The sequence below is a fragment of the Penicillium canescens genome (genome assembly GCF_028828765.1).
Source record: "Penicillium canescens strain IBT 15451 chromosome Unknown utg000010l_segment0_segment0, whole genome shotgun sequence".
Taxonomy (NCBI): Eukaryota; Fungi; Ascomycota; class Eurotiomycetes; order Eurotiales; family Aspergillaceae; genus Penicillium; species Penicillium canescens.
Genome location: NW_026703972.1, coordinates 4,494,456 through 4,507,440, shown reverse-complemented (window position 1 = coordinate 4,507,440; position 12,985 = coordinate 4,494,456). Strand labels below are relative to the sequence as shown.

At 49.3% G+C, this 12,985-nt stretch overlaps 3 protein-coding genes across 3 annotated transcripts; 1 reads left to right on the top strand and 2 right to left on the bottom strand.

Annotated features, from left to right (window-relative positions):
• Positions 1-4,681: 4,681 nt before the first annotated feature.
• On the top strand, positions 4,682-5,766 carry N7446_012681 (uncharacterized protein; the record flags this gene model as incomplete). The annotated part of the gene is made up of 2 exons (XM_058521423.1): positions 4,682-5,677; positions 5,749-5,766. The coding sequence occupies 2 exons, from the start codon at positions 4,682-4,684 to the stop codon at positions 5,764-5,766; spliced, it is 1,014 nt and encodes a 337-aa protein (XP_058366789.1).
• Positions 5,767-7,985: 2,219 nt separating this feature from the next.
• N7446_012680 (uncharacterized protein) lies at positions 7,986-8,825 on the bottom strand (the record flags this gene model as incomplete). Its single annotated transcript, XM_058521422.1, has 1 exon — positions 7,986-8,825. One exon carries the CDS (start codon positions 8,823-8,825, stop codon positions 7,986-7,988), a length of 840 nt encoding a protein of 279 aa, XP_058366788.1.
• A 3,257-nt stretch (positions 8,826-12,082) lies between these two features.
• On the bottom strand, positions 12,083-12,626 carry N7446_012679 (uncharacterized protein; the record flags this gene model as incomplete). The annotated part of the gene is made up of 2 exons (XM_058521421.1): positions 12,083-12,402; positions 12,455-12,626. The coding sequence occupies 2 exons, from the start codon at positions 12,624-12,626 to the stop codon at positions 12,083-12,085; spliced, it is 492 nt and encodes a 163-aa protein (XP_058366787.1).
• Positions 12,627-12,985: the final 359 nt, after the last annotated feature.

Below are 12,985 nucleotides of genomic sequence, written 5' to 3'. Positions count from 1 at the left end.
GCGCTCTTAGCTTAGTAGATAAGGTCGAGAGGAAGTTGTTGCGACTGAATGGTCTTCTGTGGAAGGAGAACAATGGGGCGTCGGGCCCTCTAGGATCGAGAAGTAGCAGCTTCTGAAGGGCATCAACAGGGCAAGCGCCGTCTCCCGTCTTTGCAAGAACAATTTGCACCCCTTCGTGGCGGCGGTCCGTCTTACTGCGCTTGAGTGTGAGTTGTGCGTGGTCTAACGAGGACGAGAATCTGACGTCGGAGCGAGTTAACTTTGTGGCTGAGAAGATAGAATGTGTGCTAAGGTCTTCAGTCTTGTAGGTGAATTCGCCGAGGCGGAGGAATCCAGCAAATGCTACCCGGCACGCGGTTGCGAAGTTCAAGTCGTCTAGAAGGTTCGCAGACATCTCCAAGGGCCGTGACGGGAGTGCGGCGAGGCCCGCGGATAGTTTCGTAATAGTGTCACGCGAAATAGGTTTTCTGACCCGTACTTTTGTGATGGGGTTGAGTCTTCTCGCACCGTCTATGAGACGTCGAAAATGCTTGTTATCGAAGAGTTTATCGTCAAGGAAATTATCGATATGGTAGGCTCGGAGAGCGGCTAGGTCGGCGAGTGCGGTGTCAGGCTTGACAGCCTTTTGGCTGGCGTTACCAAGGAGTCGTGAGCTTAGCCATGAGGTTAATGAATGTCTTGACACTGGCCATGCGGAGAAATTTTGTAGCGCGCAGTGCTTTTCGTAGCTGCGCTGAACGGAGAGGTAAACGGAACGGGTGTTGGCGCTGAGTCCGTTCCAGAGCAGTTTTAGGTGGCCGGCATTGAGCTGAGGAGCTCGTGAAGAGAACCACGCGGGCGGTTCAATACCGAGAGGTCCTGCCAATGGGGACAAATGTTAGCAATGTCTTCAAGATTGTTACGTGAGAGCGCGTCTGCTAATGTATTTTCCCCGGAGGGGAGCCAGTGTGGCACGACGTGGATGTCTCTCGCCGCCGCTAGGATAAGCAGGCTCTTCAGAGGTGCGTTAGGCGGACCATGAAGAAAGCCTTTCTTGAGTCCCGTGTGCGCTGTGGAGCTATCCGTGTGGATAACGAGTATGATGGAGCCAATGGTGGCTGAAGAGTAGGAAGCCTTGTAGAATAGCGTCTACTTCGTTGGTATTGATGTGCGCATGTGCGTCTTCAGCAAGGGCCAATGTGGCAGCATTGCTTGGATGAAGCTGGTGACAATGGGCCAGCCAGCAGTCTAATGTAGACTGGGATGAGAAGAAGAAGAGCCCCTGGCCTATACTAGAGGCATCTGTGTAGAGATGCGTGATGGGGCGGCGGCAGGGGTCAATTAGGAGTACGCCGTTGAAGAGCAAGGAGTCCCTCCACCATTCCAAATCGTCACGTACCTCGTAAGGGATACGGCGGGGCGCACTACTCCCATGTGGGAAAGCGGCTTGGAAGGTGTATAGAGACTGTAATCTTGTTCTTCCAAGTCGGACAACTCTTGAACAAAAGGCTAATAAGCCTGTGAGGCGCTCTGCTTGCTTGACGGAGAGACTCGCTGCGTTCAGGGCAGCTGCGGCGTCCAATGTGGCGCGGCACAACTTTTCTGGCGGCAGACGAGCTTCCACTGCAATAGAGTCGATCTGGATACCTAGGACTGTAACACAGGTTCCTTGCTGATCCTTTTTTGCTCAGCAACGCGGGTCGGAATCAAGTGGGATTGTACCGGACGGTGATTCTTGGGTCGTGGGCTCTCTCATTGATTTAGCTGTCCTCGGTCTTGTCCGCTCGATTTGAAGCTGGGATGGTCATGTCAACTTATTCGGCTAGAAATGACGGGGCTGTTGCCTCACATTCTCCTTGCATGCAGACTTGGAATAACAACCTGGCCCTCTGCGAAGGTACGGTTCGTCCGCTATGAAGCAAGACAGAAACACCGGAACCTCTCGGCATCTTTCAGAGATCCAGGCTTTAAAGACGCTAGACACCATCCGAAGACAACGATAGTCACCCATTCAGCACCCGGATCCCAAGCCACGAGAAGGCTATCCCCTGTGAGTGTTCAATGCCGAGAGATAGAGAGTGGTATGCGCTCCTTAGATTTCGGGTCTTGCGCGAGGTAGGCATATCAACGCATGATCTGATGCACAAAATCGACTGGGAGAAAGGGTCGAGGTAGCCGATTTGGTACCCACCAGCGACTCATCGATGCCACCAGTAGTCATGTGGAAGCTATAGACAGCATGCGATCGTATTGTGTAGGGGAGCTTGAGCAGATAAGAGATTTGCTCGCTTCGCATTCGAGTGGTGGGAATCTGAGGGTGTCTTCCTGTTGGGGGATCCGAGTCAGGAGTCAGCAAGTTTTGATCCAGCTGGACGAGGTAATGTGCTTTACGTTGTTCATGAAGAATCCGCCGAGAGTACGCTTGAGACCGATGATCAATTAGGATCGTGATCATACCAGCTTACCAACTAGATCACTTCCAATTCTCTTCAGCAATGCGGTCACCATTCACGCCATGTTGTATTCATGTTCGTTGCACTCTCCGGCTGTCGCTTCGAGAAGCCGCGCTGGATGCACCGGGCAAGTTTCCTAGACGGCAAAGGCGCGCGACGAACTCACCTATGACAAGGAATTGTACAGTCGTACTAGGAGACTACTTCGTGTAGATGCCAAGAGGTTGAGGCTCCGCCGTTTGGTGCGTGAAGGCGGTAAGGAGAGGGGCGGAAGACACGATGGAGCGCGCCGTAGTGCCCTAGGTCTTATCTGACTCGGCGGGAATAGGTTGCTTGGCACAACATGCTGGCGATGGGCTGCTCCTACAACGGCATGGAGATGTCAGTGGTGTTTTGTGTTTGAGACACAGACTTGGCACAAATAATCGGACCCGGCGCAGCAGGAGGCGCGATAATTCCACTCACCTCATCGTGGATAACCAACGTCTGGAGCTTATGCGTGCTGTTGTTGGCCCGCGCCCTTGGTTTACAATATTCCACATAGGACATGCTGCATGGTTTGAAGCGGCAGGACCAGAAATGGTGTGTAAGCCGTGGCTTTGCGCGGAGCACTGACGAGGTGCTGGTTCGGACTCACTCTGGTGCACTGTCAACGGTTTCCTGTCCATCATTAGCTTGTTGATCGGCGAGACAATGCATGACTCACATGTTCTGGAAGAAGACACGGGAAAGGGCTCCGTGGCTTTGCGCTGGTGTATATTGGACGGAATGCATGGATCTGGTTGTTTCGCATCATCTTTGAAGTCAGTTGAATTTGGACAGTATCGTGCTGAAATTTACATACCTTTATGAAAAGTCGCTCTTTTGCATCGGGGGAGGTCCAGGGCGAGACAGTGAGTCGGCTGCTATGGTGGAGAGAGATGTTCGCATAGACACTTTGACCAGCTAACCCAAATCTTGTTCTTTGATCGGCTGGCATGGGTGGCATAGTGGACCTGGTGGGAATCACGTCTCTCTCTCACAGGCACTTTCTAGCTTGCCGGTCCACGATGTATCTAAAGATGTCAGTACAGTGGAAAAATCAGTACTGGGTCGAAGGGGGTGAACTTATCGAGTGCCTCAAGACACAAGGCCTGCTCGACTTTGGGTAGCCAAGTGATAGAATTGTAGAACAAATTGCTGGGGGTAGAGGACGTATTTATAGGCTTCTCGGCCCCTGTTGCGTACGTGCTCTGCTAGGTAGCAAACGTTGAAGGACACGATGCCTATCCTATGTGAGGCCTGTTGCAACCCATGCCTTCGTTTTTACCGCGACTTTTGCAGCGACATTCTTGATGCCATTTTATATGCCCACAGAGAGAGACGAGTTGGGGTTATGTTGAGAAAAAGTGATGCTGAATCGGTTAAGGAAACGTTGGCTAACGATCAAATCCTCCACGGTCTTCTATATTGAGACACTGGGAGCTATTCAATCTTCGATGATTCATGTTTGACCATCTCATCTGTTAATGACCCAACGTTGAATCGTCAAAGAGCGCCTTCAATTTCTTCACTAGGAGACATGGACTGGTCTTCCCAGCCTCGCTTTACAGTTGGCTGTGTGAGCTGTGCGTCTGTCCGTCTAGACTGGAGTGGGAGCATTAGGTCACGGTCGCGTGTGCTGACCCGCGGACATTGTTGATTTAGCCGTACATGAACTAAATATGTTGAACTCGCAACGATCATTAATTTTTTTTTTTTTTTTTTTTTTTGGGTTGGTATAATAATTCTAAATTGTACCCACCCTTTTACCACGGTCACACGGGCTTACAACGACCGTTGGTGGCTGGCCAAATTTGCTCAAGTCTGCAAAGGTCATGGACATGAATACTTGGGATCTAAACCTCAACGCCGTGAGGCTTGATCAACTCCCCGACTAACGCGTTGATCACTATTACTATTATCCAATGGAGACAAAACTGCCAACAGCCCACTGAAAATATTAACCGATTATAGTCAATTGGACCGTTTTACGATCTGAAGGTTGTTGTGCATGATTTTGCAACCTTGGCTCATCTTTTGGATCTCGGACTACATATACCCGACACTGTTAACTGTTACTTAGCAGGCCGAGTTACCAACGAAACAATACCACGTGATCCATTTTTGGTGTATCTTATCACCACGTGATCATTATGAATCAAGCCACAGCCAACGAGAAGAGAGAATAAAAATAAGAAAACCCCCAAACCATACCAATCCCTCGCAGTATGGTGATGTTACTGGAAGGGAAAGAGCTCAAAAAATCCGACTCCTCCGCCGAGGCTAATCCGCCAATCCGAGAGCATGGGTCGCGGCTGACCGAAATGCTCGAGCCTAACCCTACGCAGTCCCAGCCCACGGATGAGCTCGACACGGAGATCAGAGAGGCCCAGGCGCAGCTCGCAAATTTGAAGCGGCAGCGACGGCTCCTTGAGATCCAACAACAAGTTGCTGATGAGCAGATAGCGCTTGAGGTGGCTTGGAACCGGCTCGCGGCTACCACCAGCAAAGATTACTCGCCCACTATCGACCCTGTTGCGAAGGACTCGATCAATGCACAATACAGGGGGCTTGCAGCACCGATGCAAAACGGGGACAGCAAGGCTGGTATTATCCAAGCTCCAAACAATACTCTCCCTGCACCATCTGAGCAAGCTGTCAGCCCCTCTTTCCGTGCGCCCCAGCTGAACCTATCACTTGTTAAAAACGAAAATACAGACTCAAATGGCGCCGCAGACCCGAATTTGGAACGATTACGGGAACTTGCAGCAGCTACTAGATCGGCCTCGTCACCTTCCCAAGCTCCTCCAGTCCCAAACGTGCCAGTCTACCATGGTCGAGCCCTCGGGGAATTCAAGAACTACGCTATGAGACTGGAGTGTCATTTCAACAGATATCTAGATTGGTACAATACCGACGAGCGCAAAGTCACCCGGGCCCTAAAGCACGTTGCCCTTAATTTGGAAGATAAGTGGAAGCGACAGATACGCGAAAGGCCCAGTGAACAAGTTACATTTGGTGGATTTTGCACTTTCCTTATTCACCAGCTCCAGAATGGAGTCTGTCCGAAAGTGGCCAAAGCGCGCTACATAAGTAGCTACCAGCGCCCATCCCAGTCCGTGACTGATTTTTCCAACTGGTTGCAGCAATGGGAGCCGCATTTCGACAATGATTTCTCTGAGCGTGATCGCATGCGCCATCTCTTTGAGCATCTGTCGAATAGGGTCCGCGACGAGGCTGACAAGACCTACCTGGAATTCATCCATTATTACGATTTCGTAATCTACCTGCAAAGGGTCGAGGATTCTATTGATAAACGTGCCGGACCACTAGACAAGAAGTTTAGCAACCCTAGGAAGCGACCTCGCACCCACAGCTGAAGCCAACCCCGTCGAGACATCGTCAGCCTCCAGGCGACGCCCTGCATCAGACAGCACCCGGTCATCACCACCACCGGTGCCCCTGTCAACCAACCCCGAGCCAGTGCAGCCATTCTATCCATTTGTGACTTCTGCAACGCTGCGGACGAACAATGTTCCATGGCGCGTTTCGCCGACCCGACCAGCCATCCTCTCATCGGCAACTAATATCCGGGCGGGTGTGCAAGACTTGACGCTGCAGAGTCTCAGGCTGAGCCAAGCGGTCGACAGCATCCACGTCGACAGCATCTACTGTGTGTTCTGCCAGACCGAGGATGAAGACCATGCGGACGAGAGCGTGATCTTGCACTGCGGTCAGTGCACATCGCTCTGTCATCTGTCGTGCGCCGAAGAATGGTTGGAAAAGCGAGATACAGGGTTTGGCACGTCATGCTGTGTGTGGTAAGTGTGGATGACCTTATTTCTGAGACGACCAAGATACTGATGACCGCAGCCGAAACGAAGGAGCCCTAGATGCCATCATTCGCCCCTTACGAATCCCCTCGTCGGATGCCGAGACATATTCCGTCCACACGGCAAGCGATCCATCTCCCACTGGTGGGCCCCGTCGCTCAGCCAGACTAGCAGGAACTCATCTACCGCGACAACCTTCCACCGCTGCACCGCTTCGCCGATCGGCACGACTCAATTCCACTCAGCGTAGATGATCACAGGTTACAGCCGTTATAGCCGTGATATACAAATTTGAAGCAAATTAGCAAGAAATGAAATACCGATGGTTAAACTCAGAAGGACAACGCGACCGTTTCATCTCGTAAGTGCTGGACACCAATACACCATAGCCAGTAGCTATTGACTGCTTCGGTGATTCCGAAAATGTCTGAGCTCGAAACTGTAGTGGTAGATAAAAGTTCTGTTTTCATGATACCTAACGGCGGTGACCAAAGAAACAGAGGATTCATCTCAGTGGAGCCGTGTCGCGTGAAGGCGGAGATTGTTGGCAGAAAAGCCACAGGCAAGAGATTGACAAACTCTCGTGCCTGTTAACTAACTCTGGGAACCAATATGTTGGCCCTGGGAACCTCAAAAGCATTTCTAGGAGCTGTTTATCCCTTAGGAACCTCAATTTAGCTCCTGGGGCTATTCTTAGTTTCTAGGAAAATGAGATCTAGCCCTGGGATCTACACTTTACGTTCCTGACTGAATACGAAACTGGCTCTGGGAATACATTGACCAGATCTGGGAGCTGTGGAGCCCCTGGGAGCTTACTTTAGGGCCCTAGAGTCACTCTCTTGCCTTCCGAGATCACCGAAAGCCCTCACAAAACACCTTCACCAAACCTGCGCACAATTCTGCGTCATTCAGTCACTCCTAGAGGGCCAAATTATAGCCCCAGGAATCAAACAAATCGTCAACAGGAACGTGGTTTTGATTCCCGGAGGTGGGGATACCAGACCCCAGAAGCTACATCGGGTTTCCTGGGGGCTACGTGGCCCCTAGAAGCTGCTTCTTTGCTCCCAGATATGTTTCAGGAGCCCCTGGGAGTAAGATAACTCCCAGGGTCAAGAGATGAGCTCCTAGCACTGATCGAATCGTCAATAGGAGCGTGACCGGTTTCGTGATAGTGATGGTGGATAGCCTTACAAGCTACGTACGATTTGCTGGGGCTATGGTATTTCCATAGTCACCGTTTTGAAGTCTTTACGAACACCAAGTTTGATCGATGTTTACACAGAGCAAGTCGTTGTTCGACAGCCCCGGAAAATGTGTCCGATGTCTTGGGAGTAACCCAGCTCCTGGAATCACCCTGAGCTCCCAGGGTCTGCTGCCTTTTTGAAAACTTGCATCAGGTATTCTGGGGTTGGATTGGTCGCTGCATATACCATATTAGTGCACCTCGTGGAAGAACATTTGACCCGGACGTGACGTCGTGGGTGAAGAAATTCATAAATACATGCTTCCCATCCTACTCTTTCCACAATTAGGCTCCTCAGTGCCACCTTCTGCCTTGAGAGGATGATAACCACTCTTTTTTGATGATGACGATACTCTCCAACCTTGAATACCATATTCATAGGAACTGACTTAAGCAGTTCGGCTTTAGTGGATTCGATGCCTGACTTTCGATTGTAACTTACAATGTCATCCCCAGTTATATGTTACTCTGAAAAGGGAACTTGAAAGCAAACTCAACCTCTCCCAAAATATTCCTCCCATTTCTGTCTAGCACCCTGCCATTGAATACCGCGTTCGCCTCCGGACCGTACATTCTCTTCCACAAAACAACCGAGCGATCTTCATTATGGGTATCCGACTTGAATTCCATCGCCGTATCATGCTCTGAAAATTTGATCGTGTGGGGTTCTCCTGAAGCGTCGATGTAGGGTAGGGTAGAGCCGGGCCGTATGTCTTGGTAAAGATCATCCCAATCGATCGCAAAAGAGGAAGATTCCACGGTACACATGTATTTCGACCGTTGAGTCTCCATTTGAGGATGTCGATGTCTCAAGTATACGCCCGTACCCTTTAACCACATCACCGGCATGCTCGTATCGGGGTCTCTGTACATGTATTTGCTCTCCACAGGCTGGACTAAGGCGTCAAATGGCTCTTCAGATGCCGCGAGCTCTGTTGGCGCTTCGTACGTGGGCTGGTTGGGGCGTATTGCCACGATCCAAATTTCAGGCGTATGTATGAGTCCGCCATTGGTCTCTACCTCCGCAATTCGACTGCCCCAGTACGTCGCCGGACGTTGGATTCTCTCCATTAAATCCAGAATATCGCTACCAAGAATTAAGACTTGCAGTCCCTTCTTGATCAGTGGCTCAAAGTAGACCATGAAAGGGTCCTGCTCCCTGAGCGGATTCAGATATCTGCTGGCGTAGAGGAATTGTTCTGTGACTCCGAGCAGGTGCGCTATTAAAGAGATTTCCGTGGCGGTGAGTCCACTCAACAAGGGGTCGGCTAGCTCGTAATACTCGCTCTCCGTCATAACCAACTCGAAGATAGACCCGATGACGTTACGATATCTTTGGGGTATTGGAAATCTGTATACCCATGCCTTTGGCTTCATGTCTGGATGCGGTGGGGCAATTGTGGCCGGCTTGCAGAGAGCATGCGGTGTAGCTTTTGAGGGATGTTCGCATGCGCCAAGCCGATATGAACATCAGTTCTTTCAGTTGATAGATGATATGCAGGAAATTTTGATAGGATATACAAAGGAGCGTACGTGCTACTTATATTACGGCGTCTAGCCCGCAATCTTGTAGTTGCCTTGACCAATACACGCTTGATGTTGTTCTTTGGCCCCGTAAGAGCTATTCCATTGGACGTGACGCGAGTGAGTCGCGCTAAGGCCTTGGCGGTGGGGCTAGTAAACAATTGCCGGACGTGTATTGGTTAAGACAATTTCGAGGTTTCGGGCTAGACGTACACATAGAACACCGACACTTCCTGGCTCAGGAGGGCTACAGCCTATCGGCCAGGATGGCGCCGCCCTTCCAAGGCTTCCAACACCCATGGGTTGGCGAGACCTGCTTGCAATCTAGTTCTGAAGCTGCCACTCCTGTTCCATTTACGACACAATTAATGTAATTTATGTTGGAATCGGCCGAACTGATCCTAGGAGCTGCCACGCTTTTTGTGAGGGGCCCCGCCAGGCGTTAGTCTTCAATATAATTACGAGGAATGTGAACAAGGCGCCATGTGGGTGCGATTCAAACAACGTAGTCAGCCTTGACAGTAGGCATTTGAGATCAAAATTCATGGAATTATCGGCTCCATGATACGTGGACCCGGAGTCTTCGTAAGGAAGGAGTTGAAGGATGCAGGGGGAAAATTCTCAATCCGGTAAACGGCTCCATTACTAGCAGCCAAGTGCGATAAACCAAACCAAGAAAAGTTGGATTCACCGCATTGCAGTCGGAAGCCTTCAATTTGATTATAGGTTGCTTATGCCTGCGAAACCCAAACAGGGATTCAGGCCCCTAGCGGCTCTCCAAATAGGAATGGTCCAGCTTTCATGCCCTCCAAGCTCGCTCGGCAGCTAGGTCAGGGCAGTGACTTTTCCCTACGATTGATCTGTTGCTCTTGTGTTTAAAACAATCCCTTGCCCTCCTACTATTTGGACGTTCAAACTTTACCCATCCATGAATAACACAATGGACGCAAAGGTCGACTTTTCGGTTCCAACTTACGCCGACCAATATTATGGAGAGTTCCAAGCACTCTGCCCTAACGATAGAGAAGTGCTCTACAACCACTTCTGGCGACTGCGAAACTGAGATTGGAAAACAAACCACATTGGTGGCCAAGCGCCGTTGATTGGAATTTTATTAATGACGAGGTTTTGGCTGCTGTGAAATCGAGACTGGAAGAGGAACCTAGGTGGTGGCCCACTAGCGTTGAATGGGGCTTCAAAGACGCCCCAGGTATGCAAGAATCCGGTCAGTCTTACGTCATGCACTATTTTTAACACTAACGTAATTCACCAGTGAGCTGCGCACCACTAGTGAGCTGCGCAGTCCGGAACACATAGTAAATGCGATATATGTTACATTTATATCTTAACAACCGCACACTTGTTCTATCTAGTTACCTACCGATAACAATCGATAAGACTTATTAGTACTGTATATCAATTTCAAGGACATCGAAAGGCTAGGTGATTATCATTTCCAAATTTACCGAAAATTACGAACGCAAAAGCTCGATATTAATATATTTTGATAATTATGACAGAGAAACTCCTTAAGCTCAGGTAAATTGCTAGACACTACATAGAGAGTATTTAGGCTCAAGGAAAGATTCCTGTAGACTAGGGTTGTTGAGATATTAAGTTGTAATTTATCGCATTTACTATGTGTTCTGGACTGCGCAGCTCACTAGTGGTGCGCAGCTCACTGGTGAACTACGTTAATGCTAATGTATGTCCAGAGAAATCCGAAGTCCTAGCATGCGTTATGAGAAACTACGACCACCAGGACCTTGCGAGAATACTCGACAAAGTTAGCGGGGAGCTTTATACAACAAAATTGTTTCACAATAGTCGACCGATTATTCGCAATTGGGAAATCTCAATCTAACAAATCCCAAGGGATCTTGAGTACGGTCCAGAACAGAGAGATCGTTACCAGCTTGCTGATGACTCCTTGTTAGGGCCCCAAAACCGACCAATCGGCCCAAAGACCGCCTGCGAGAGTCCCTGCCGATAAAAATATTTGCACTGCGGAATCAGCAATCCACGAGTCATAGCACGTTCCGTAGCGGTGTCCGGGATATGTTGGCTTCCGGAAAAATACCGGAGCAAGAACTTACGCCACGCCCGTCGATGTTAGTAGCAAGGCTGCACTCGTAAACCCACTTTACGTGCGGGTGCTAGAGGTCGAATACCACTGCAGGGAGTTGCATACAACCCAACCCCAACTTGCAAATCTCAGGCACGGTTTCTCCATCGACATAGCTTCTTACTCCCAACAGGGCGATCTGTTGTATGTGATTCCTCGGTCCAAGTGATAAGAAAGGAAATTGAAAGACTAAACAATGCGCTAGGACAAGCAGGCAATCGCTCCAAGCAAACCATGCGAATTCGGAACTGATTCTGGCAGATTCTCAAGGTAACAAGATACCTCTTGAGCCTGTCATTGGTATTTGCATTACCCGTGCTCCCGTGATTGGCGAGCTGTTTGTCGTCGAGCTCGAAGACCGTCAGAAAACTCAAGAAGCGTCATATTATATGTATGTTCAATCCCTGGGACGACAATATAACGCACAAACTAACCTGCAACATCAAAGGGCGTATTCAATCACCATGGCCCAGTCTTCCGAATATGGGAGTTTCCTTATTTACTTTTCCTCAGATTGGGACAACGTCTCGAATACTATCATATCGATGGAAGTCTTCAAGAAAAGCGCCCAAATTGGAAAGCAAAGCATAGCCAGAGTACAAGCTATTACTACTCTCCCAACTGAACCTAAAGAACAAAATGCAGAATCGAATCACAACAATCACAACCTATGAATCAGCATAAATCTATCAGAACACCCATCCAGTTTAACTCAATGCATTGCTGTCCACATCTCCGTCTAATTTACCCTCAGTACATATAATGTTCAGAAAGGAAATTACATCAGACACTGAAAACATAAGTAACAGGAAGCCAAAAATTCCATGCACCTACAAAGTAGTGAAGGGTATGCTTGGTACATCCCGAGAGTGATGTCACTTTGCCACTTGTTCTTCACGTTTCCTCAATCCGCGAAACAATCAGAAGAAGGTGCGGTCTGGGAGGTAGTCGACGATGACTCCGAGATTGATGACGAAGACCTCGGTGTCGTCAAAGCGGAGGACGCCTTGGTGGAGGATATCGTGTCAGTAGCAATACATCGGCTGCCATGCTTGAGTCCGTTGTCCAATGTACATGCCGACTTGTCGCCTTGGTAATTGAAGAAGCTGACCAGGCCAGTATGTTCCACCTCAATCCATGCAACTGACGAATTTTTTTTCGTGCCACAAGCCCCCACGCCACTCACAGGGTAACCTTGAGGGGTGCCGGTCTTGACGCGCAAATCTACAACTTTGTTAGTACCTTTTTCTGATTTCCATCCCCGGTATTTGCTTACTTGCACAGTCATCTCCGTCAAGTTTGCTAAAGAATTCCGAAGATCCCGTGCAGCCATGGTTGTCATAGGACCATATCGCGCATTGACCATCAATATCAATGATCTCAAGGGTGCCGGCGAGAGATCCGCTTGCATAGGCACTAGCGAGGATCATGATGATGGAGAAACGCATTTTCCTTGTTTTCCGAGGAATTATAGGAGCTTAAAATTCGAAAATATTTTGTGTGTTGCGTCTCGTGTCCTGTATTTCTTAACCGATTGATTTGGCGTTGTGTGTAGTCGAGCAAAACGAGGAAGGATGACAGAGGCTTTTATAGAATTACCGAGATTTCTGAGAGCCTTCAGATAGCCTGTAGGGGGCACATATTGAATTAAAAATGTCAGTCGGCTGACCAAAGTTGAGGTGCATAGGAGATTAACACTTTGGCAAGTATGGTCGGTTATTGAGGCTCACTATGCGGTCAGGAATCGGTTAGATCAGTTTAGGCCAGCTAAGACAACTTGATGCTTGCCCAATAACCCTTGACGTAT